This window comes from Larimichthys crocea, chromosome X (genome assembly GCF_000972845.2).
Source record: "Larimichthys crocea isolate SSNF chromosome X, L_crocea_2.0, whole genome shotgun sequence".
In the NCBI taxonomy this organism is placed as follows: domain Eukaryota; kingdom Metazoa; phylum Chordata; class Actinopteri; family Sciaenidae; genus Larimichthys; species Larimichthys crocea.
Genome location: NC_040020.1, coordinates 24,583,002 through 24,609,901, shown reverse-complemented (window position 1 = coordinate 24,609,901; position 26,900 = coordinate 24,583,002). Strand labels below are relative to the sequence as shown.

At 38.1% G+C, this 26,900-nt stretch overlaps 3 protein-coding genes across 4 annotated transcripts in view; 1 reads left to right on the top strand and 2 right to left on the bottom strand.

Moving 5' to 3' along the window:
* Nucleotides 1-255: 255 nt before the first annotated feature.
* Nucleotides 256-11,861, bottom strand: LOC104936182 (ADP-ribosylation factor-binding protein GGA3-like). The gene is made up of 16 exons (XM_019260103.2): nt 11,678-11,861; nt 10,277-10,361; nt 9,840-9,915; nt 9,084-9,182; nt 8,228-8,351; nt 7,011-7,111; nt 6,843-6,923; nt 6,612-6,749; nt 5,299-5,509; nt 5,000-5,179; nt 4,839-4,906; nt 4,644-4,753; nt 3,540-3,694; nt 3,278-3,447; nt 2,151-2,261; nt 256-1,776 (listed from the first exon to the last, which is right to left on the bottom strand). Exons 1-16 carry the CDS (start codon nt 11,718-11,720, stop codon nt 1,666-1,668), a joined length of 1,863 nt encoding a protein of 620 aa, XP_019115648.2. The 5' UTR covers nt 11,721-11,861; the 3' UTR covers nt 256-1,665.
* A 1,033-nt stretch (nt 11,862-12,894) lies between these two features.
* On the bottom strand, nt 12,895-20,318 carry ears2 (glutamyl-tRNA synthetase 2, mitochondrial). Of its 2 annotated transcripts, none has more exons than XM_019260090.2 (10): nt 20,021-20,316; nt 19,049-19,204; nt 18,725-18,914; nt 18,470-18,620; nt 17,986-18,307; nt 17,799-17,907; nt 16,235-16,388; nt 14,975-15,105; nt 14,747-14,882; nt 12,895-13,189 (listed from the first exon to the last, which is right to left on the bottom strand). In XM_019260090.2, exons 1-10 carry the CDS (start codon nt 20,136-20,138, stop codon nt 13,094-13,096), a joined length of 1,563 nt encoding a protein of 520 aa, XP_019115635.2. In that variant the 5' UTR covers nt 20,139-20,316; the 3' UTR covers nt 12,895-13,093. The 2 variants fall into 2 exon arrangements, with proteins under 2 accessions (XP_019115635.2, XP_027139219.1); XM_027283418.1 differs by lacking the exon at nt 12,895-13,189 and adding an exon at nt 13,260-13,337 and having other exon boundaries at nt 20,021-20,318.
* A 2,531-nt stretch (nt 20,319-22,849) lies between these two features.
* Nucleotides 22,850-26,900, top strand: part of LOC104926860 (uncharacterized) — a 35,253-nt gene continuing 31,202 nt past the window's right edge. Inside the window, exon 1 of the mRNA XM_027282641.1 lies at nt 22,850-22,918. The gene's annotated coding sequence lies outside the window, so the exon portion shown is untranslated. The remainder of the gene's footprint in view (nt 22,919-26,900) is intronic.

The window sequence follows — 26,900 nt, the reverse complement described above, 5'->3', positions numbered from 1 at the left end:
AATTAATTCATCATTAATCATTAATTAATTATTCAAAAGAAAATAAATGGACAATAACCAAACGATTGTTAGTTGCAGACCTTAAAGTGCTGTCAGAGTCTTGATGGTCTCTGCAGAGCTTTTCTCTTTGAGTCAACACAAAGAAAAACCATCAAAGACTGAAACACTTCAGACTGAACTATACTGAGACTTCAGAGAGATTATATTACCATAAATCCTTTTGTTGTTTTTGGACTGATTTGGTGAGGCACAGACTTTGAGTGATACAGTTTGTATTTATTGACAGACAATATGCAGACAAGCATTTAAAGAAAACATTCAAATTGGCTTTAAGTCTTCTTGGTTTGACAGTATCGGGTCTAATTGCAGTAAATTTGTTGTTCTGGGCTCCAATAATAAAGCTTCACAGTATAAAACAACTAATCAGGAAACACTGATGTGGTCATAGAGCATAATAGCGACAGAGCGGACAACAAATCTACGGTGGCTGAGAGGGCTTCAGAATCGTTTTAAGCAAATTAAGAAATGATCTTTACAACTTTGACAAAACAGATTAACACAGAAAGCTACAATACAATAGAAGTTTGAGTGGCACTGAATGTTAAAATGCTGCTGACTAAATAACTTCCTGTATGTGAGTGTATGTATCGGGAGGAAGTAGCTCCTCTTATTGTGAAAAAAACAACAACAAAAAAACAATGTTAGACAAACTTTGTAAGTTACTCCATAACAGCGACAGTCGTGTTCACAACATATGGTCAAATAGTCGAGAAACAACCTCTTATGTCCTTTCCTTATAGAGTAACATATGTATATGTATATATGTAGACTCTGACACAGGAAGGTATTTAGCCAGCTCAATATAATGCAACCAGTATGATTAAACTCCACAAACATGTTACTAAATAATGTTGCTTGTTTAAGAAAGTCATTATTGAGCAGTTTGTTTATACAGACCTGTGAACATTTCTGTTGTGTTGAAGCTTTTCTGTATTTGTGTTTCTGTGTTTTTTGTTTTCATTGTGCTAACAATTTCTTGGTTTGTTTTTTCATATTTTGTCATAATAATGAAGATATTTCCTTCATGCTTGTGATGTAAGTAGCAGACAAGAACAGCAAAAATACACCCAAATACTAATCTTCACACACGCATACATAAATTCCTGAAGCTAACCTCATTCTTTACAATAAATACTTATTAATACTTTTTCTATCTTAAGACATTTTGGGGAATTTTGAATGTCATAAAAGCAAATAAATACCAATTTTTTATATGCAGACATGTAACCAGCTACATGTCAGCGTACACATCATCAAACTGAGGAAGTGATAGCAAAAAAACAGCACACTAGGACAACAGCAGAATACTGAATACCTGAATCGGATACAATCATGGATGTATCAAACCCACCTGAACCGTATTATGTGTGAAATAGAGTTTATCCACCTTTTTAGAGTAATATAAATCTTTGTATCGTACTTACAGACTTGGAATTTCTTGTTTACCTCATGAGGATCGACGCTCACAGGTTTCCCACCTTTTTGTTGTGTTTGTCTCTCATCGGTTCAGTTTGCTCTCTCTGACTGCCCCAGTCTTGTGCAGACCGGATCCAGAGTTTGTTTTTATTTTGTTTTTTGTTTTAAATCCAAGTTTGTGACGTTTTTTTAGCGGCCAATCAAAGAGGTCCAATCGGGAAAATTGTCAATCTCTCCGGTCTCGTTCAGCTGCTGGTCACCATGTGTCAGCGTCAGCTTGTAGCGTAGACGAATCTTTCGCTAAAGGAAACACAGAAACGTGTCCAACATCAGTGAATAAATAATGAAATATTTGCCACATGGTTCTCTGTGTTATCCAATTCATCAATGATATGTTTTTTATACAGGTGATTTATCTTGATTGTCTTCTTATTTCCACTTAATGTCTGATAGAAATATTCTGGTTTTGGGTTGATTGATGACCAGGCACGCCACACCATAATAGTAAAAGATCAAGTCAACAGCAGGCTAAAACAACAACACGATGAATTCATTTGAATGAATTCATTATAAACACAAACAGACTGAAATGTATTATTATTATTATTAATCTCTTTTATGTAACAGTGAAGCAGGGCAATCAGTACTTACATGATAATGTAAATCAAACTCACCTTCTGAGGATTAGCCAATAGGAGGACCTGTGAGATGGCAGGTGGAGGAAGAAGAGGGTTGTAAGGAGGTAGGTGTGTCCCCGAGGCAGGCTGAAGTTTCACCGACATGGTCTGCAGGAGTGAAATTACACCGACATTTAACTGAATGATCAACTCATTGAATATAAACAGGTCATCACAGCTCAGAGTGATGAATGATGGAAAGGACGGGAGAGTGTCTGACGAATGTGAAGTGGATGTCTGGCTCCAGAAGGGGGCACCATAATGTGATGAACTTAAAGACATAATCTGTCTGAAGGATTATCAATTGATCAACCCAGTTTGAAACACACCAGTGTCACCACCACTCACCACCTCAGTTTCCTTGCTAAGTTATTTGCTTCCACAGTCACTCAACAATTGAGCCAAGATAGTATATTAATAGTATATTAATATATAATATTGCTGTTTGAGATAACCTCAGACTAACAAAGATATAAAAAAAGGTCGGTCTGAGGGCAGTTATAATTTTCAAATTCTGGGAAAAGCAAGAAAAACTGTAAAATTCTCCAAAACTACTTTAAACCTCAACTCACTTCAACCACATTTCCGTTATTCTATGTTTAAATTAGAACATTAGAAATGATTTAAGTTGCATTTGTTTTACATTATATCATTACATTATTAGTGAAGTTACTTTTATGTTGAAGTCTCAGCTAATGAGTGTATCAGCAGGTGTTGTTGGGCTGCTCGCGTGGGTGTGACTCACCTCACAACATCTGCACCAGCAATCAAGCCGGCATCATGGACGTGTTCAAAAATATTTTATTTTTTTGCCTATGCTGTTTAGTTTTTAAGGTGGATTTGGAGAGAGAGATAAGCCTTCAAATAGACCAGTAACAAGACTTGTGTCTGCCTGTGCTCCAACAGAATTATAATATTCTTCCCATTTCCACTCACTGAGTCTCCCCATGGGGGGGGGCTGCATCCCACTTTAAAAACCATGTGAACTATGAGACACATGTGTCACATTTTAAACATATTTTGAATTAGAAAATTTGTATTCAAAATCACTGCCACTGTCTGGTGTAGATGACAATTCAAAAACAAACTGTGTTGTTTTTCTGATCGTGTTTAGACTTCATTACCTTTGGAACAGCAGCTAGAAACGTGAAGTCCTTCACGTGGAAGGCAGATGTGTTCACTGTGGAGATGATGACCACCGCGACATCTGGGTGACCTGGCGGAGAGTCTTTGGCAAAATGTAGAGAGACGTGGAAACCTCCTTGATCGAACAGCGTGATCGGCTCAAGACTACCTGACAGAGAAGAAAACCAGAGACGTTCAGACAGGTAACAAACACGTTAATCCATATAAAGTGTAGTTTCAGTCTTTAGGATTTAAACATACTGGATTTAATGGTCTCCATTGGAACGAAGATGTTCTTCAGGACTTGTGGGGGACACGAGCTCTCCTCTGATTTCACTGAAGATCCGGACATGTTGTTGAGTTGTTTCTGCACTGTAGACAGTGACTCTGTAAACTGTTGATTGTGAGGGAGTGACCTGATAGAAAAGGCACATTTTAGTAATGATGGTAAATGAAGCCAGAGAACAACTCCAATAACTTACTTGAATGCAACATTGTGTAACTTCTGTGCCATAAAATAACAGATTTGAAATCATGTTGATGTTACACTGATGTGAATGTCATTTCCACTCTGAGCCCTGCGTGTCTGTTCTTGCACTATGTAACTTTGTGCTCTGGGTTTGATCACCTGCAAGATCAATCACGGCACTGGGGAGTGGAGCCAGTGTCCTGTCAGAACCAGAGCTGGGTAAAAGGGCAATATAACTGGGCTCAATGACAGAGGCGAAAAGACCGAAGGGGATGTTGATAAAGAAAAGGAGAGAAAGACCGAGCAAGAAGCCGCTGGACACGAGTAAATCCGGGACTGACTTTTAGTCAGTTGTCGAGAGCTTCATGAAATAAAAGGCTGAAAGACAGACGCTGAGCTGGACTTCTTGCTGTTGAACCAGTACATAATATTAACTGGCTGCAATGTCTTGTGTTGTTGCACTTGCTTGATGTTTGAAGTTGTTGCCTCGTTAGTTTTTGATCATAACTAATGCAATGATAACAAATAGAGGTGTACACGTGTACACCAACTTTACTGAAAAGTTTTTTATTTTAAATAAAAATATAGAACAAAACTATATAAATTGTAAATTGAGTCAAATAAACATAAAAAATACCATTTTGTTAGCAGTATTATTATGTCACTTCTGATGCGGGCAGTCCCTCTACTTTTAATTTTGTTTATAAGTACAATTTTCAGCTGAACTGAACTCCATAATATCAAATCATTTACAACCAGAGTGTGATCACAATCTACATGACTTCTTATAAAATTTCATTACATCAAGTCTTCCTCTTGTGGCTCTTTAGAAAAAAAGATTACTCAACTGTAAGACTTTAAACTCATTAAGTCTTCGTCATTTCCTTCATCCTTACCAGATATTCTCATTTGATGTCATGTTGTTCCCTGCGCATCCACGCGCTCTCAACACGAAGCCTCTTCCTCCATTCTGCTCAGCATTATTCATCTGAATGTCTTCATTAAGCTGACAGAAAGAGATAAACTGTGTTAAAGACACCCACCTAAATAAAAATCACTTTTAAACCTCCGTCTTTAAATCCAAACCTCACCTGCAGTAAATCTTCATAATATGACCCTGAATTCTTTTGAGTCTTCCTCGAGACATGATCATCAAATTCTGTAATTACAGGACGCAACATGGTCACATTATGTCGTGTATTTATCACCACCTCAGAGGACAAACTAAAAAGAAGTACATATGCAGGCCTACCTAATTCATTAAAGTCTTGGTCAGCCACTGAGTGGAAGGTACTTTCCAGAAGAGAGGAGTGTGTGGGTGAAGAGGCTTCGAAGGACGGTGGTGAATCAGCTTTTCTGTGCGTCTGTGGAGAGTCCAGTGCTGAGAGGTCGATGAGGTGGTAACTTTTAATCTCTCTGGGACTCGTTGGAGCTGAAGGAACAAAAAGAAACACGATCAAGTACAAGCAGAGCAAGCCGAGCACCACACAAGGTCAAGGTGTTCCCAACAGGAACTGCAAACAGTGAAGAAAATAAGAAAATAAGGCCTACCATTGTTTTTACACTCCATTTCTTCACTTTTACTTCTTTCTCTTCCACCATTACACTCCTTCTTCCCCACTTGTTGTTTGTAGGCACTTAATACAAGTGTTAGCTCATCGTTAGCAGCAAGGATTTGAGCCAGAGCTGCGTCGTCATCCATTGTGTCGCTGGCCAGGCGGAAGAGGCTCGGCCTCAGCCGATCACAGCGCTCGTACAGGGTCTGCAGCAAGAGAGGAAAGTGTTAGATGTTGAGTTGCACTTTCTCACAAACAGAGTGATGTAAACATGAGCTGCTATGAGAAAAGCAGGTTTGTTGGGCCCAAACCTTGCACTTTAAGCTCTGGTTTTGTTCTACATTTTGTAAAATAAAAGCCATCTAACGGACACATAAGCTTCTAGCCAAGTAAAATGGCAATTTTAATTACTTTTATACTATAATACAATGATAGGCAGCAAAATCCCCAATTTTATGATGAAAATCCTGGCTTAAGACTTTATGTTCTTAAAACATATGAAAATAGTTCATGTTAATTTTTAGATTAGATTCATTTGAAGTAAAGATCTTTCTCGAAACAAGAAGTAAGAAGCACGTCATGGCTCCAGAATTAAGAAAAAGAACAATTTGACTGCACAGGGAACAGGCTGCATTATTCTAACTGCACTGGAGGATCTTTGCAAATGTTTAGAGAAAATAACCGGTTAGGACTAAATTATAGACTCAAATGACTTGAAGGAAGGAAGGAGGAGATTTTAGCATGGAACAAATGCATCATAATTTTAAAAGTTGAGATTTGACCTCATTGTATAAAATGACACATCTTTCCTCTGGGATAATCACAGCTTCATGAAACAAGGACAAACTAGAAAGAGAGCATTCAGATGATCTTAAGATATATATTGACAATAAGGAGATTTCTGAGCACTTTCACCAGAAAATGTAATTCTTACAGAAATCTCCAAATGTCAAAAGTTTTTTTATTTTTTTATTTTTCTGTGGTGTTTTGGGGAGATTTTTATTCATGCACTAAATCTATGTAACTTACTCCAAAATTGCTGCAACAAAGGTATTTGTGCATGAAACAAATGCATAATAGTTTAAACAGCATTTACTATATTCCAGTGTAAAGCAGGTCCTAACTATACTTTTTGACCTGAAAATCAACATATTGGTGCTTGGATTGAGGAAGTCGGACACTAAGTGAAGTCTCAAACACATTTGCAGTTTGCCAGTAGAGGGCAAGCGAGGGACAACAATCACAAAACGTCCACACGAGTCTCCAAAACCATCTATCTTTGTGGTCAGCGATGTCTGTCCAACATACCTTCACGTCATCGCTCAGCTGTAACGACGTTCCAGTGATCGTGTGCTCGTTCAGCAGCTCTCTGAGCTGTTTGCTGCTGTTCTCCACCTCCTTCAGAGTAGACTCACGCTTTGACAGTTTCTCCGCCTTCTCCTGCTCCTAAATCACATACACATAAACAAATCAACACCAAATTCATACAATTACAACAGCATGTTTTGCAAAGATGACCACCACCGCAGCACTCCTCACCTCTTTGATGGTGCTTTTAATGAGTCTGTTGGCAGTTTCCAGATCTTCAGGTCGGGCACTTTTCAATAATCTGGCTAAAAGCTGAAGATATAGAAACACAGTTTAGCAGGATGAAAACTCAAAAGTTTCATTAACACAAGTCCACAAAAAAACAAAACACAAACACACCTGGGCCTTGTCCTCCTGGTCAAAAACAGACTCTGTGGTTCTTTGTGGTGGAGGTGCCATTATTACTTTGTCCGGCAGTTTGGGATCTTTCTTTACAATACCTGAAACAACAAAAAGAAAGAGTAAGATTGTTTTATTTTTGAGACATGGACAAACTTATTATTTGTTATATATCACACTATGCTATACTGCTGCTACACTGTACTATACATTATGTTTTGCTATTAGAAATGGACCATTGATGGTTCAGTGACCAGAACTGGATATTCAGCTTGATCGGCTATGACCGGCGACGACCAGTTTCATTGTCCAATTCTGTGCTGATCAGACAATGCAAGCTGCACCGCATGATGGTCGACGCCATGTGCACAGTGGCAATGACAGTAACCAACACACACATGAGCAAAAACAACAAACCTCCTCCACCATGACTCACCTGCTGTTGTGAAAACAGAATCATGGGTAAAAACTAAAATCATGTGGCGCTGGAAGTCATTTTCATTTTTTTTTTATACAAAAAAACTTCAGTCGTCTAATCTGGAGCACTTTTTTTATTTTGAGATTTGTTTGTGTGAAAGAAGGGCCTGTAACTGGCTCAGTTTGAGAGAAAATGAACAAAAACGTGAATGTTTCCTAATGATACATACAATTTAATTAAATTTTGCATTAAAGAAAAGTTACAAAAATCTTTGTGTATAACATCAATTATGGTTATCAGAGAGAAAGACTTTAAAAAATAAAAAGTGGTCAAGAAAATTGCTATATATGCTATATTACTACTTTTCACCACCATTTCACATATTTACTGTTTTATTAGGTCATATACTATGTCATATTGCTATATAAATAGAGACAAATGTTGTTATAGTAGATGGTATCACATTCTTCTTACATGTATGGCTGCTACTCACCAGTATGTCACTTCAGTTCTGAGTTAAATTCATGTTAAATATAGTTGTACTTTAGTTTCTGTTTAATTATACTTATTTCTATTTTTATACACTTCAAATTATTTATTAATTTCACTCTCTCGACTGCTTTGTTTTGCCATTTCCTTTCTGGGGATCAGTAAAGGCTAATCTTATCTTGTATGTGTGTAACATACAACAAACTCCGTATACATCACGTGCTTAACCAGTTTTATTAAAGTGCTGCTCTTTGCATTACGTGTAAGAATTGAATCGTGTTGGTGTTTTGTGTGCATGCTGCATTCAGACCTTGTTTCTTGAGCATGCTGTACGCATCCTGAATCTTGGGTTCATCTTTAAGCCACAGAGTCCAGCCGTAGAGGACCTCCGTCACTCTGTCTTTGACCGTCTGTGGAGTCCACGCGCCAAAGTACTGCTCAGAAAGAAAATCAACCAGGTCAGTCACATCAGTGTCATTCCTCAGAGAGCAAGGTTAATATTATTTTATTTGTTTTAACACTGATGTTATAGCAGATTGTGTTTCCGATGTTATTTTGGATTATTCTAGTTTTCACTCTCATATTCTTACGACACAATATTTTCTTGTCTTTTTAACCTTCCCTTATAGCAACTATTTTCATTATATTCTAAAATCTTGAAATTTGCTATTGTAGATCCTCTAACATCTATTCCTATTTGCTTAAGTGATTCATCTGTATTTATAATACTTGAATCCATTTGATGTTACCCTGCATATGTAATAATATCTGTGTAGTTTATCTTTGATTAGTTGTAAATGTACCGTTAAGGTTTGGATCTTTAGCTTTGTGTTTATAGTTGCTGTCTTGTTCCTTTTCTTAAGCCTTGTTTTGTATATTCCCCCATGTTCTTTACATCCCTTCTTAAAATATATTGTTCGTCAGAGAGCACATCTGGATTTTGGATTTTAGTCTTAAGTATGAAACACACAAGGATCATTTAAACAAATATGGCCTGATGAAATCTACTAAGACATGCATATGTGCTATCATCGCTTTAACAGGTGAGTACTCAGGCTCACTTTTAGTTTTCATTTTAGATTTTATAATGACGATGGGATTGGGATGTAAATTTGTTTTTTAAATGTAAGCTTTAAGGACACCTGTCTCTATATAATTAGCCGTACCTTCGGTGTTACGACTTTGATGAGCTCATTGAGAAAGCGAAACTTGGCGGCCTCGCTCTGAAACCTTTTTCCACAGTTGTTCATACAGGCCTCGAGAACCTGGAAAGGACCAAATCAGAGTAATCACTACAAACAGAAACCTTCTCAACAAGTGAAACTGAAAGAAAAAAAAAAAAGTTTTATTCTTGTGATACACAAAAGAGAACAGATTTGTTCCTGCACGGTCATGGTTAACCACCTTCAAATGTCACATGATACGAGGCACATTAACTTGGAGAGGCTTCTGAGTTACAGTTTATAGTGAAACGCTGCAGCTCTCTATAATGCATGAACGAACCATGTGGTGTCACAGTAGATTTGAATGCAGATTAAATCCCTCATGTCACTCAGGCCTTGTGATAAAAGTTAGTCACAGATATTCACAGGAGCGCCTTCCCCCAGGTCAGGGTTAAAACAAAGACATTAGTTCTCAATAAATGATCCACCCATTTAAAGATACTCATGATACAAATGGTAAGTATAGCCCATGACAAATTACATGCATATACTGTGTGACCACGTGGATACAAACAATAGAAATGTTGCTTTTCCTCGCAACAGACTTGTTAAAGGATGAAAAATAACCTGCAAATCTAAAAAGTAGGATGAAATGTTTTATTTATTTCTTCCTAGATGAATACACTGAATATTTAACAACAAATACAAATAAACTGTGTATGTGCATTATATGTATAGATAAAGAGACAGATCACTCACAGTGAGAGCCTGCAGAGCCTCTTTTTCCTGTGGTGACTGGATTTTATGGCCAAGAAGACGAATGGCTACCTGTGGCCTGAAAGCAGAAAATTAAGATTTAAATCACATTAAAATGCCTGAAGAGACCGCGAGCGAAGAACATGTCATGCCAACATTTATAAGAGGTGCTGTTCACACAGCTTCCACATATCGCCAAGCTTAAAACTAAAGATAAAGAAATGGATAAATCATTTTGAAAAGGTCAAAAGGGGAAAAGGGTGCTGCAGAGCACCTTCTCCTTCTTGCATGATGGTGTAACTGAGACGCTGTAATCGCAACATGGGTGTGAAGCAACTCTTTCTCAAATGCCACAGTTGTGTCAAAAAGTAACTTCTAGAAGCTGGAGCACATAATGTAGGTAAAAATAAGAAAAACTTTGATGAGATGACTTTGATTACCCATCAGTTTCTTGGTTGACGAGCTGGTAGAAGCCCTGGATGCAGTCCCATCTGTCCTCCTGATTGTTTGGGTCTGTGGCCTGACCTGGAACGATTTAGTCACATAAACAGATTAAACATCTGTAAAACGTCCACAATTAGATTAAATATATGCAAATATATTCAGAATATTATACACCTTAATGAGGAAATGAGAAAGGCAGGGAAACTCTGCCTATTGGTATGCTGTACTAAGTATACTAAAGGTATGGCGAGTAAGTTAAATAATTAAGTTAAATACAATTGACTATGAAAAAATAGTTGATAAACTTTTTGCCAGTCCACTAATTGATTAATAAACCAACTTTAGCACTAAAGTAGTACACTTTTAATGCTACAACTTCTGTTTTGAAGATTCAGATGAACAAAATAAACTCCTTATACAGCTATTGGCCACTTCATTAGGTACACTTGTTCAATCGAATGTGATCCAATAAAACAACTCTGCCACAAATTCTACTCTCACGAAGCTCAGAATGTCTCCGTTTTTGTCGACACTGTCAGAAAGGTAATAATTTGACATGTTTATCATCATGTTTTCTATTGACACGTAGTTTGCAGCAGTGTTAAACTCACATTATATCGAGAGGCTTTTTCTTGTTACCTAATTAAGTCGCCGGTCAGTGTATACTGCTATTTTGGAGGGTAAAAAAGTGTCTCTAATGGGGAATTATCTGGAAAACAAGTAATTTGATATTATCCAAAGAGTAGGCAAAAAGGACAATGAGAGTTTGAGACTTGAAGTTTGAATATGAGCAAATCAATCATAGTTTTATACTCCTCAACTGGTACAGACCATTATTTACAATATATTGTAGTATATATTATATATATTTGTAGTTTTCATAGGTACTGCAGGCATATTTTATACTTTTCAAATGAGGACTTGTCTCTGTGTATTTCCACATTGTTCCATTACTACTTTCATCCAAATAAACCTTAAAGACTTTTCCAAAAACTGCAATATATATCTATATATATATTTAGACATGGTGCGCGTGCGCAGCAGGAGCGCATAGTCTACATGCAAGCTCGAGCGCTCGTCAGGCGCGCGCACGCGTCTAACCAACAACTTCCTGTTCCAACTAATAACTTTCAAAGTAATTCAAGTTAAAATGAATTCAGAAATTCACAATTAATTCGCAAGTTTAACGTTATTTTATTTATTTATACAGTAATTAAGCCCAACGGACGGCACGAGCCGACAGTTCGAACGTGACGTTTGCAAAACAAAGCGGCGACGGTTAGTTCAGATACGGGAGGATGATGGTGATGGCTGAGGTTAGCTGGCGTTGTGTCGGATATAAACGTGATTAAACAAGCAGATACATCAATAAATAACACTTTTATCTGTTTACTCACTGAGCAATGACTCAAAAGTTGTCTGACTGTCACCGGTCGCCATTACAGTCCGTCTCCTTGCAGGTCCAGAGATGTTTTAGTCGCTGAGCTGAGTGCGTCTTTCTGCGGGAAGCGGAGGTGTCAAACTGCCGACATGTGACACTCACGCCCAGTCACACTCCTGACACACACCCCCTCCCCTTCACCGCAGCACAGACGCTGCACATGTAGAAAGTGTACAAAGTTAAAGACGGAGACCAAACTATAAAGTCTTTCCATCATAAACATGAACAAACTTCGAGCTGTGCACACTAGTTACATGTCGAGCTTCTTTCTATTATATTTCACCAGCAAATTTATAGTTTTACCTCCAGATTATGATTTTAGATTCAAAACATACAATAGATGTACAACCAACAACAACATAAAATAGTTGGTAACGTGCAGTGGTGGACGAAAACTTACTTACATAAAAGTGTTACAAGTGGAAGTACTGCATTTAAAACTTTACTTTTATGTAAGAGTACAAAGGTTTTGGCATCAACGAGTAGCAATACAGTCTTATTGATATAATATACTTTATGTTTTATAATTTTGTAGCATCATTGTGAATATGATAAATGACTTTAACAATAAATGTGGTGTAGTAAAAGTTCAATATTTGCCTCTGAATTGTATTGGAAAACAGAAATACGTAAGTAAAAATAAAACACAATTGTACTTGAGTAAATGTATGTAATTACTTTCCAGTACTGCTTACATCTTAATGAACCAGTGGGGATATATAAATATTATATACCTGAGGCATGTAAAGGATTTGAATACTTCCTTCATCCATCCACTGAGTGTTTCCAGTATTTTTGGGGCATTAGCAGTAAAGTACTTGGAGGATGTTTGCACACTGCAAAAAAATACTCCACACTAACCGTATAGTAAATACGGCCTAATGATGTATAATATGGTTTAATTCATAATACAGATGCATTGAAATGTGCAGTATAAGTACCATTTCACATTTCCACATCCTGACCAACGTTAAAATAAAAATGTTAGGTATTCTCCGTGATTTTCCTGTGAACGCACAGCACATCTGTCTGCTGCTGTTCGTTGGAAATAATTTGCCACATAAAGCACAAGAACATTTGCATAAAAATCCCGAGGTACTTCCCATCCTCCGTCTGTTTGTGTCACGTGCTCCTTAGAGATCTGACAGAAGTGAATAAAACAAACACAGCCTGTGAGTAAAACCATTTTTAATAAAATATTTATAATAATTCAAGTATTATTCCACTTCTTTCAGCCGGGTGCAGTTCATTTTAAATGTGTCCCAGACGGTTTTGGCAGAATCACCAGGTGTTTGGATGTAACTCCCAACATGCAGCAGCTCTTGTCTTACATCATGTTCATTAGTCTGTGAGGTGACAGGCCGTCCGGTGTTTAACTCGTCTCTGAGAGCAGCACAAGTTTCTTAAATCGGTGGCTGATCTCTGCAGGCCCCAAAGACACCATCATCTCAGCAACACTGGGCCCTTGCTGCAGGTCAAAGGAGGACAAGAGATCAGGGATCAGTGAAGCAATGCAATCAGACCAGACAATAAGAAAAACAGATAGTAAGCAATCACAATCGACTTCCTCTTTCCATATTACCTCCGAATATCTCCAGGGTTACTGTGGTGAGTTTCTGTAGATCATTCAAGGGCTTAGTCATTACTATTACACTTTAAATATGCTATTTCAGAGTTTAGCTTAGTCATGCCGTGGACAGAACTAAAAAAAAAAAAAAAAACATGTGCAACTGTAACAGTCCAGCAAAAAGTATTTCTTCATGACAACACCCGAAAATAGTTGCAACTGCTGAGGTGAAGTTAAAAAAACTATTTCAATCATAAAAAAAAATGCAGAAATGAAAATTGCATGTGACAGGAGGATGTTAAAAGTTCCTCTGACAGTCAAAGTGATCTTAAAATATTAATGTGCAAGTGGTGTTCTTCATAAATAAAATCCAACGCACACAAGGCTTAGAAAAACAAACATGTTAATCTATGTTTGATTTGTTCAGAGTGAAGTCAGTTTCAGAGAGATCCATCTAATGCTGAAAAACTGTGAGTGATTAAATTCACCAGTGTTCTTTCATTTTTTTTTTATCATGTAAGGAAGATATTTGTGTTTGTGTTTAAAATGAAAATACCATAAAAAATATAGAAATACAATTAAGGTAGGTAGTTCCTGCAGCTTTAAAATGCAGAAGTGATAAGAACTGAACTAATAACCTCCTCTACTGAAGCCCGGTGCAGGCTATAAGACTTATAAGACTGGCATGACGAGCCTGTATCTAACAACTTTTTAAGACAAACTCTGTGCTGGTACAGAATCCACACACACTTCCCTCCATGTCAACTAGAGATCAACGATAGTTAATATCAGAAAAACGTTTTCTGAAATTAAAGTCATTATAGTTTTATATTTTATTTTCATTTTTTTAATTTTGGTTTTCAGTGAAGTTTAGTTTCAGTATCCAGAGTGAGCTTGTTTGTTTCAGTTTAGCTTTTAATTGTGTTAAAATGTTTCATTTTAGTTTAGTAGTTTTAGTTTCAGTATTAGTTTTTGAAGATTTAAAAAGCCTAGATAACATGACAATACAAACACTTGGCAGGCAATTGACTCACAGTCATGTAGACACTCTAGTCTAAACACATGCACCAATGCCTCCTTGTGCCTGTTGTGTTGACAAATTTGACCAAAATGACAATGACCTTTTTCTAAAATCTAGTTTTTTATTTTTCTTTCAGTTGACTGAGATGTCTTTTATCCACACCTAGCTTTAGAGCGACGTTGCCAGCATTTATCTGACTTACTTTGCACAATATGTAGATAATCAAAGCAGCAGGGCGACATGTATAAAAAGCCTCCTGCGTGTTTAGAGACGAGAAAATGAAATAAGTCACACGCAGCTGGCGAGTGAGGAATGACTCAACAAACCAAGGTGCTGGCTCTGGGTTAGTTTGAAGTTACCACATCCCTTATTCCAATATCAGGCAGGAAACCCTGTAGCACTTGTAGAGCTATGAATCGTAACAATAGACATCATACCTGCAGACCACTGAGAGTCAGACGTAGCAGCTTCATCAATTCTCTGTACTTGGTGGCTTTAGTCTGCTTCGCCAGAGTCTTCAGATCTTTATTGAGTCGATCCACAGTGAGCTCTTCACCTCGCTCAGCTATTAATCTACGACACACAGACACAGACAAGTTCACAATCCTGCTAAACAGTGTGTCCAGTCTCTACAGAGAAAAAGTGCAGCTATTAATATATCATACTTTAGCACTAATGAAGCAATATGATGGGCCTCTGCAGTGAGGGATGCCACCTGCTGGCTGGAGATGGAAGGACGCACCCACAGGTAAGAGTAAGCCGGACTTAGAAGCTCTTTAAGGGAGGATATGTGACCCTGTAGAGAAGGGAAGAGAACAGTTTCAGTATTACTGGAGAGGCACGGAAGCAGTATTGAGAAATAACTAGTACAGACAGGAGGAGAGAGAGCGCATAAAAGTCTAAATAAAAGGTTGTTGGGAATAAAATAATAAATAAAGTTAGAAACTGAAAATTAAAAACGTATCTTAATCTCAATAAATTATGGTTTCCTGATTCACAGAGGTGTATCTAAGTCAGTTTTTGAGGGAAAACCCAGATGATTGAAACGCAAAAACATATTTTGTTAAGACGACATAAATGTCCAGGTAAAGAACTCAGAATTTATCCTGCTGATGTTAAGATAGATAGATAGAAATCGTTCCTCATTTCCTTTCTTGCTATGAGCTGAAAATAAACAAATAGCACCAATTGTTGAGACAAACACAGATGGTTCAAACAGCTACTCATGAGAATGATAATACCGATAATATTAAACTGGCAGTAAATGCAGTTACAGTTATTGTGCAGGGTTTTCTGTCTGAGAAGACTTTTTCCTAAAAAAAAAATAAAGACTTAGCTGGATCAAAGTGCCATGAGCAGAAAAGACGATATAAACCATGTGTACTGTCTGTTATTAAAAGGGGCATGTAAGATCTGCCTAATAAGAAGGAAGAGCTAACGGCACTAACCAGGTTACAGAGTAGGTGGATCGAGAGTGTAGCATCACAGAGACGTGGCTGAATGAACTCATTTTAGAGTCGCTGCTAACTCTGGACAGCTTTCAACTTATAAGAGTAGACAGCTGAAGATAGACAGGACCAGCAGGGTCCGCGGACCACAGGCCAGGGTTGAAACCGGGTTGTTGCAGGAAGGACTCAGCCTTTGTACGTGGGGAGCTCACTCTACCCTCCCCTATTTATGAGGATTTTTCTTATCCACCTCGTATATTGTGAACCACTGTAACAAGTGAAATTCCCCAGTGTGGGATCAATAAAGTCTATCTTATCTTATCTTATCTTTAAGCCAGTGTACAGTGGATCTGTTACACTTACGCTCTGCAGACTCAATCGAAGCTTTGTTAGCCTCAGCTGTATAAGGCTCAAAACGCATCTAACATTTAGCATGCTGAAAATACGGTATGAATACATGTTTTTAAGTAGGTTTACCTTACGAAGATGTAGCACCCGCCTGATATAATCCTCATGTAGTACGTCTCTGCCCTGGATCTCTGCTATAAAGGCCTGCTGGATCTGTTCCTGCAGATCCTTTATCAGCAAACGGCACTGCTCCTCATTCTCAATGCGATGCTGTAGGTGAATTCTGCCTCAATCAGAGAGATCACCGATATTTGAACAACGATCTTTATAACTTAAAAAGGTAAAAAAAAGAAAAAAAAGAATGGTAATTCAAACAGCCAGAATAAAGCATTGTACAAAGACTGACAGTTTTAAAGTGAAGCATAATCGGGTAAAAAGGGTGTCAGCTGAGGAAGGCCATGTTGATACATAAAGAAATATTTCAACATGTCCTTATTGTCTTTGTACAACTGTAGCAGAGAGGCCAAGAAAAAGACTGATGCCACTTTCATAGCTGTCTGGTAAATATTCAGCTACAGCAAGCAGCCGATTAACTTATCTTAGCATAAAGACTGAAAACAGAAGGACGGGGCTCGCCTCACAAACAAGTGTAAAAACAGTTGGCAGGTTGTGTGCTCGGGTGTTTCTTAGCTTAGCAGCGAGTCTCTGCTGGCGGCCTGGCAACTTCACGGGTATTACAAAACACCAGCGCTGAGCTGCACCAGCTTTGTGTGCAAAGTCCACACGTGAGGCTTAATAACTGTTAGTTTGTAACTAAACCAGCTACTAAAACTGGTTGCATCAGGATTACTTGGGGCATAACTTAACTCATCTGGACCTAAAGTCATAGCTAAGGCAAGTGACCAATCAGTGCTCTAAAGGTTCCATTGTCATGGTTACCATGCACGTTAGACTTCTGGCTGGCGTGAGCCACTTGGCGTCATAGCACAATGTAGTAAGCGCGATCAAAATTTAAATATCATACCAAGTCTCTACTGGATCACTGTGCTGTAATATGGCTGCAACTAATGCAAAAAAATATGCTGAGAGGCAGAAAAAAATTCAGATTTTACCGATTTACACCTACTTAAAAGAGTTATGTTGTAACATATCTTGGTGGTGCAACCGGTTTTTATTTTAGTAATGCATAAATCATATCTTTACATTATAACTAGCCTGGGTTTGAACTTACAAACAGCTGGTGCAACAGTAAAAAGTTACTGTCAAGACAAAGTCCAGTATATAACCCCCTGTAGATCCACAACATGTTGTTGTTACACTTGTTTAATGTGTGAAATAGTGAGTTTTAAAAAAGGTCCTGGTAGGTGGATTTTGTTGTTTTGGGACAGAGCCAGGCTCGCTGATTTCCCCTTGTTTCTTTGTGCTAAGATAACCATGTGCTGGCTGTACTGATGTTCTTATCTGAATCCTGGAAAGAAAATGAACAAGACTAATCCCTGAAATAACCTCCTGAAGTCCCCAACTGCCCCTGAAATATTTGACCTTGTGGTGGCTCTAGATATAAAGTCCAAGGAAACATGAGACACTCCAACTTATCCAAAAAGTGGAGCTGAAAGAAGCTTTTATGTCCTGTTAGCATGAGACACACGACAATACAGTACAAAAGAAAGAGACAAAGACAGTCCTGACTTACCTGTTAAACTCTGGTAGTTTTTCCAGGTCTATCAGAGCTGAATGTGTCGTTATTTTTTCTGGATTAAACTCAGAGATCAGTTCATCTATCCTCCGGCCAATTCGATTGGCTGTAAAGCAACATAAACAATAAATGCATGTGATTAAATGCAGTTTCTTTACATCACTCTCTCCATTTCCTCACTCACTGTTGAATCCAGATCCACAGTTGGTCGTGATATCCAGCAGAGCCTCCGGCAGGACTCCGTCTCTCTGGAAGCTTTGAATGAATATGTCCCCCTGCCTTTTGGACAGTTTGCTGCCGTCTTTGTTCATCAGAAGTGGCAGGTGTCCAAAGGTGGGCGGCTGCCATCCAAGCGCACGGTACATGAGGAGATGTTTAGAGGTGGAGATGAGCCACTCAGACCCTCGCAGCACGTGGCTGATCCTCATGTAATGATCATCCACTATGTTAGCAAGGTGATAGGTGGGAAAACCATCTGCTTTTCTCACTACAGGGTCCCCCTCCACCTAAAAGAAGACAGCAGAGGGTATGACAGACTAAGCTTACATTGCCTCAGACATCTGAGCTTTAGTTTTAACAGTTGTGAAGTCAGTCTTTGGCTTGCTGATAAAGGGAGAACTGATGCTCCTCACACCACTGAAACAGAGTGAATTCACTACAGATCTGACCTGGGCTACGTCATGATGATTCTTTCCAAAGATCAGATCCTGAAAAGGCTCGACACCTTCTTCCAACCGAAACCTGATCACATGTGGCACTCCCTGAGCCAGTTTCTCCTGGACCTGCTCAGCCCGAAGGTGACGACACCTGTTATCATACCTGGGGAGAGAGGGAAACACAGCCGACGCTTTAAAACTAACAAAAACATCCTGAAGCCTGCTCGTATGTTTAGGTATAACTGTAAATCTATGTTATCTAGCTACCTAGGTATCTGTCCACTCCTTACGGCCTCTTTTTTGAGCAGGTCAAGTCTCTGAGAGCTGCAGAAACAGTAGTAGGCGTGATTGCTCTCGACAAGCTGCTTGGCTGTCTGATTGTAGAGGTCTAGTCTCTGAGACTGCAGGTAAGGACCAACAGAGCCGCCTCGACGAGGACTCTCATCTGGAGGTAGACCTAAAGCAAAATTATAAAATAATGAGGACATAAACAATTCTCACATGACATTCATTGCGTAATTTACAGATAACATTGCACCATTAATTCAATAACTGTAACAGACCAGATGACTACAGTGCAGTGTTTCTCACCAGCCCACTCCAGCATGTCCTCTATGGACTCTGCAGCTCCTGGTACCAGCCTGCTCTGATCGGTGTCCTCCAGTCGCAGGATGAACACACCTCCATACTTCTTGGCAAAGATGTAATTATAGAGAGCGGTTCGAAGGCCGCCGAGGTGTAAGAAACCTGCAGCACAGAACAACATATGGTCAGAACATCACCTTCTTATATCTATTTGTTACTTTTTACATAGTTTTCCATTTTTTAAAAATGTTATCACGAGTTTATTTTCTTTGCACAGGTTTAATTTAAATTCAGATAGGTCAATTTTATTGTATATTAACTGCGTGTCATAGTGCTAAGGGATGTTGTCGTAAAGAGAGATGCAGGGTCACAAAAGCATCACGCTGGCCAGGAGGTGTGCAGAAAAACAGGTCGACTTTTATTCAGTCAACCAAAACCATCAATATAAACATATATAATACATATATAATCATATATATAATTATATATATATATATATATATATATATATAATATAATATATATATCTGATAGGCTTTCTCCAGTTCAAATTAGCCTATCAGAGTAGATCTGTGTAAGGGAGGATGGTCATGATCAACAATAAAAAACATAATTTCCTTGATACATATTAAATTCTGCAATAAAATCAAAACAAAACAAACAACGTGCATTCAGAATTAATCAACAAAATGTACGTCAATTTAACTTAATTAACTAAAAACATTTCCACCTATTCCATCATCCAATCAAAACAATACCCACCTCCTTCTAGTCTCCTATGAAAGGATACCTATAGAGGCGTGCTCCCTCTTTGAGCCCTGGAAACAGGTGACTTAGACTCAAACCAAATTTTTCTGTCTTGCATTGTCACCCATTTTAATGTTTTCAGAAATCCATTTAACTCCGATGACCATGCTCTATCCCTCATATCCAACACACTGCATGCAGCCACACATGTCAATAAAGCACAGAGCTTACCTGTGGGACTCGGTGCAAACCTGACCCTCACTTCACCCTGAGCAGCGGAGCAGCATCTGATGACCTGCCTGTTTCCGACCGCCGTCAGACACTGAACGCACCTCCGAGTAAACAGCATCGTGCGGAGCTTCGTGAATGTTTCTGACGGTCAGTGAAGCTGCATTCAGACACACGGAGGTCTGTAATCTCTGCAGTTTGTCCCTCTCACGTGTGTGAGCGGCGTCTGTTTGGGTCGAGCATGTTCTTCTTCGTCGACACAAAACACGGAAGACGAATTAAGCATCGACCAAAGCGCACACTGCCCTCCAGCGGAGGACCCGAGAATGACTGAAGAACAGCCTGTGCGCATGTGCCAAAAAAAAAACAGCCACTTGAGGCTGGCTGAACAAGTCTCTATGTTCAAATGTCCAACATCACAGCAGAAATAAATCAAATCAAATCAGATTTTATTTGTATAGCCCAAAGTCACAAAGTACATTTGCCTCTGAGGGCTTTACAATCTGTACAGGGAGTGACACCCTCTGTCCTTAGACCCTCGGTTCGAGTGAGGAAAAACTTGCCCACAAAAAACCTTTAACAGGGAAAAAGGTGGAAGAAACCTCAGGAAGAGCCACAGAGGAGGGATCCCTCTCCCAGGACGGACAGACGTGCAATAGATGTCACGTGTACAGGACAAATCAACACAAACATATTGTACAATTACAATGACTGATAAAATGATTACAGTGGCAGTGGAACCTGTGATAGAGAGACACAGATGCACAGTGGCAGTAAATCATAAACTAACTATAAACTGTAATGGAGATATGGTAGCAATAATAACAGTAGTACTATGTGTTATAAGCATGTTTACAGCCTGGTTTTGGTCTGTATAGCTAATTTCAACTGTCCTGAGCCCATGAAGGCTTAAAGTTGTGCAGAATTAACAGCATAGCTGCTTTTATTGACTGGTGGGTGCTGTTACAGATGGCTTGTTTGAGCAACCAGGTGTCATTCAGAGTATATCGTCTTGGTTTGTACTCAGAATCTCTGTCTATGGGAGAAATGTATCATTTCTTCTTTATATACGGGAACTAATACAATTCCTCTGTATACATTTGTTACTTTACTCTTGCTCCCAATCCTCAATTTTCATATATTTATATGGATCAGTATCATATTATATATGTACTATGCTGATATTTATTCATGCAGTGACTTTTACGCACAACCCTTTCTCATATATATATATAGTGTATAGCACATTTATACATACTTAGATAGTACACTTTGTTTTCTTAAAATGTTATTTTATTGTATTTTATTTCTCTAGCTTTACTGCTGAACTGACCTGTTTTTTTCTCATCCAACACATTTCATTGTACTGTTAAACCCGTGTTAACCAACATTTGACAAATAAACCTGAAACTGATATGATGCTAATTCTACTTCTTGGTACTCCAACTAGTAAAATATATCATTACTGCCCACATACATGGGGATATTTTCAGGGTACCTTCACAAATACAAAGAAGACTGCAAATAAATCAAGGTGACAAACATCTTCAAAAAAGCAAAAGACATGTGGTTATGTTTTTGGAGATTTTACTGGAGAGAGAAGTGGACTATATAGAGCAGGTGAGGTTTGGCAGAACATAAAGAAGAACCCTAGACAAGTTTGGGAACATTTAGAATTATTTAAGTAAAACAATATAACAAAATAACAAGCAAGCTGACAGTAGGTGGCAGAAGGAGACTCCAGTGGTCTAATGCCGGAGAAGCAGCTGGGGAGTAATCATGAGGATGGAAAGAAGAGGCTGTGTAGGGAGCTCTCACATGATACAAGGTGAAGAGCCACTGAGGAAAACACTGCAGAAACATGCCAAGTCATTTAGTCACATGTTCCACCGCTAGAGGTATTTTTCATAACATCCTGAAATGATTAAACCAGTTATCACCACCAATCTGTGATGTTTAAATGAGAAGATCATATAACAATATAATAAAATAGTATCAATCTTCTGATCTAAAAAAAATGTTTTTATTATTATGACACTGCCACAACCTGTTATACCTGGTGCTTATACATACAGACACTCCTTCATGCAGTCTGTTGCTAAAGCTGCTTTGTAACCTTTATAATAAATGGATTACTTCTCATAATATTGAATACCACTTCTCTGAAGCACCATGGCGAACAAACCAGTTTAACCTGATCCGACCGTGCACATGTCATGGTGTGTGTGTACACATAAATACCAAAGATTCCCACTTGTCAGAGTAGCTTGTGTTTTGATTTTTGTTTTAAGTTTTGGCACTTTTTGTAATTACTTTTTACTTTTACAACACACTGACATATAATCCTAAACATATATTATCTGTTGTATTAAGTGAAAAAAATAGATCCAACCACTGGAGCCAACCTTTATTTTGTCGTGCAAACATGATGACTGGGTTGGGTTTATTTGCGTTTCCTTAAAAATTAACCCATTAATGTAACTTTTATGGTAATTATATATTGCCACAGTCTGGAAGTTAAACTTTACTTAAGAGGTTGTGTCAGATATTTGAATTGGTTTCTTGTAGACAAAGATGAACTTCTATCCAAAATAAACACTAGTGAGGTGTGACCTGCTGACTCCATACTTGTTGTCTGTTTGTGCTTTTTTCCTTGTCTTTCTCAGAGGCATTCATGCGCAGAAACTTACACGAGCATACACGCATGAACAAAAGCATTTGCCATACACCCCTTAAGCCATGGAGCCAACCGTGGGAGTCCTGCCCCCTTGTGCAGCACAGAGGAGTCAGCCACCATCGTCACAGAACAACACACCCTTCAGCCGTTTAGTGGTGCACCTGAGTCTCAGGTGTCAGAAGAGTTAAACACCGGCGCTTCACAACACCTAAAAGCCAGATTTGGTAAGAGATTCAGCTTATATTTCACGGCATTATGTCATTTTATTTTCTGTCCAAGTCTGTCTCAGTAAGGTTCCCATCTTCCACTTTTAAGATTATCTCTGTGTATTTGTAGACACATTTATGTTTACTGATTTATATCTATTCTTGTATAAGGGAAAATATAGGGTGTATTGTGTACACAGGTAGGTCACACAATAATAGATGCATTCAGATAAGATTGAAAAGAACTATAGTAAGAAGTAATTGAAGTATCACTTAAAGTACCATAACCTGGTCTTTTTTGTTGTGAGTGTGTATCTCTGGCAACAACCTGCTGTTTAGGGATTTTAGCTGTGGGAATAATGAATTCTGTCTAATTAAACTGGCTTAACCGTGTGAGTCAAGAAGAGGCATTCTCCGCACAGGATAGTAGCATTCAATACTAACGTGACTTTCTAAGTAAACTTCAGAACAAAGAATAATGAATGGAAACAAGAAATTCAGCTTATTCAGTTAATGAATGAGGAAGAAACTATGGTGTCAGAAGCATTTATGAGAAAAGGTAAAAGCAGCAACACCACAATGTAAAAATACTTCCTTAAATGCAGAAGTCCTGGATGAAGAGTAAGCAAAAAAGTAATTTTTTGTATAAAATTACCAAAATATATTAAAAAGATCAAAGCTAAAAGTACTCTTCAAGAATGCTTCCTTACAGAAAGTTATATTATTATACACATTATATTATTATCATACTGTGTTATTATCACTGATGCACTAATGTGTACACAGACTTTAAGTGATTTAGAATTACTTTTAGTGACCATAGGTTAGTTATTCTAAAGCGTTCTACATAGTTCATAAGATGTTTTGTATGTGCAAACTTTAAAAGGTTATTAGTAAATATAATGATATAAAGTGTCAGATAAATGTGTAGCGGAGGAGAACATAGAACATAGAATATAATAAGTTATATATACATGATTCAATGTTCTTTGTAACAGGGTTTTTGTGTTATATATGTGATATATTTGTGTTAGAAGTGACCAAAACCTTTTAAAAATAATTTTGACATATATACAGTAATAAGGAGTTAGTCAAATATGATAACCTATGATAAAAACACATTTGTTTATAGTTCATAATGTGTAAACATTTAAGCATTTAAATGTGTGTTACAGTGTTTTGACTGTTGACTGACTATTTTGATGAGTTGTGTAACCATCCTGTGTTTTATTCTGTTCATAATTAATTTGGATTTATTTAAAAACTAGGAGGGAAATTAGTGCAGAGATTAAATATATGTTTTGTGTGCGTGTGTGAATATGAGTGTTAATCTGTTTAATCACTCTTATTGGTCAAATATTTTCACACCACTTCTGTTCTCCAACTCCAGCTTTGGAAAAAGTGAATTAGTATGAATAGTGTTAGTGTTCCAAATGTGTGTGTAGGAGAAATGTTCCTGAACAAACACTTAAACAAATGATTTATTCTAACACAAAGATGTATGTTGCAATATACTCTGCTGAACCAATGGGTGAAAGTGCGTATATGTGTCAGTACTTGTGTATACGCAGTCACATTGCGCAATCAGTTAATATCTTTGTATTAACAGTGGAACAAACAAAAAATGTGCGACAAACTCCATCATGTCTTTTAGTCAATTTTAGGCGATTGTTTCGGTTTCTCTCATTATCTTGGTTTGTACTTGACATGCCCTAATGCACAGTTCTAATGGACTCAAACGCACGACTCCAAAGACAAGGTCATCAAAGGAAAAGTATTTATTTCCAATGAAACAAACAAAAGGCGCACGCAGGGAGGATACCATGGAAACAAACAAAAGGCACTCTCAAGAAGGATCACGATTACAATTCAAACTAGACTTGGAACACAAGAAAACCTGACGAAAAGGAAGTCACGCTTGACATACACTTACTTGAACTAAACAAGACGAACTGACAAGGACAAAGGGAGACAAGGACTATTTATACAGGAGATGAATGAAAACTGGTGAAACCAATCAAGGGAGGGGCAAACAATTACTAAGGCGGAAGAAACACACAAAGGGAGGAAATAAGGGTCTGAAACGAGAGGGAAAAGGTGAGTACAAAATAAAACAGGAAGTGCTAGAAACATAAAACACTGAACATGAACAAGACTAACATTAACACCCATGACGAGACACAACAGTACTCAGAGTAGGAAGCTGTTTTTAGTGAAAAATCTCAGACGAAGTTAATAACTAGTTGGTTAGTTATTGTGTGAATCGTCAAAGAGAGTGAATGTTTGGCATTCATCAGGTGGACAGAAACAATAAACATGACTCCAAATGAATGCTGATGTAATTAAGCTCAGCTTGTCACCAAGTTGCCCGAGCTACAAAAGACGGCCAAGGTGACTGGTGACTCTAAATTGCCCGTAGATGTGTGTAAGCGTGAATGGTTGCAGCCCTGTGATGGGGTGTACCCCATCTCTCTCCTAATGTTAGCTGGGATTGGCTCTGTGGTTATGATAAAGATAAGTTGTTCTAGAAAAAAGATGAATGAATGGTAATGTTGCATCAAGGCTATTTTAGATTTAGTTTAGTTTTAAAGCTCAAACTTTGTCCAGCTGACCAACGCCATCTGGCCTCCTGGCTAAAAGAAATGGCAGAGACGTGGACCTAAGGTGGGCCAAATGACACCTGGGTGCTCAAACAAGTCACCTGTAATGCCACCCACCTGTCAATCAAGTGGCCACTGTTAATTATGCATAACTTAAGGCTTAATAAATTTTAACAGGGAGTAAATAAATTCAGACTCAGTACAGAGAACCAAAACAGTTTTTGTACCAGGCTGTAAACATGTTTATTTCTCTGTGAAGTTGGACATTTTAACATGGAAGCATATGGAGATTGACTTACCTGCAGCCAGCCTCAAGTGGATAATCCAGGAATTACAGTTTTCGGCACTTTGGGATTGGCTTTCCCAGCACAATAATAAATACATATAATATGTACACTGGTTTTTAGATGATATTGACAGATCAACAGGAAATCTGGCATACATGAAGGCATTAGTGATGAATAGTATCATGTAAATAAGGTGTACTCTCGCTCTGGCAGGATTTTAAAAAAATTTTTTCAAGCAGGTCTATTGACTTTGTTTCTGTGTGTCATGTTTGGACATGGATGGTGTAGAGTTTCACATTCTTTCCACTGATGCCTCTATTGTTTCATGATCTTTGTAAAGCTATGTTAAAGGTCACTTCATGCCATAACACAATCTGACTGCCACTCCCGATTGTATCGTTTACCAACCCACAGACTCAACCTGGTTTCACAAAGTGACAGCGAGTGAACAACAAAGGTTTAAAAAAAACCTACTTATGTAATGTTTAAGCTTGAAAGGCTGTGACTTCAAATGAGCAAAAAGTGCCCGCCTGTTCAATGAGAGATGATTGTGTTACAATGCTTGTGTTTTATCTGACTCTTTGTGTTTATCTTAGCACGCGGCAAACTTGTAATTTCTAATTCAGATTTCTTATCCACCTGTTAGAGCTTCCTGGTGTCGTGGCTGACTGTGTTTACTGCTTTCTCTGATTCCCTCCCAGTGAATTCAACACAAAGCCCTGTCATCCCATGAGACTTTCACATCATGAGATCACGCAACCTATTTCTGCTCCTTTACCACTTGGGAGCTTCTTTGGTATGAGCAGATTTTGTGTCTTCTCTCTATGTATAAGGAGAAATCCACCTTAATGGACAAATCTCATTAAAAGACTAAAATCAACAATTTATAATATAAAGCTTCTTTCTCTGCGACATTATTGTCCAAGATCATGCATGTTTTCTTCATTTTGATTCCATAATATTGACTAAAGCCACAATGTGTTCAATCCACTGCTGAAAAGAGTCCTCTTTAAAATGCTCCATGTACTCCTGTTTGGGTAGTGTTTGGTTTTAGGGAATTATTAACTAACTGAATTAATTAGCTTCATATTTGTTTAGGATTTTGGTAGTAAC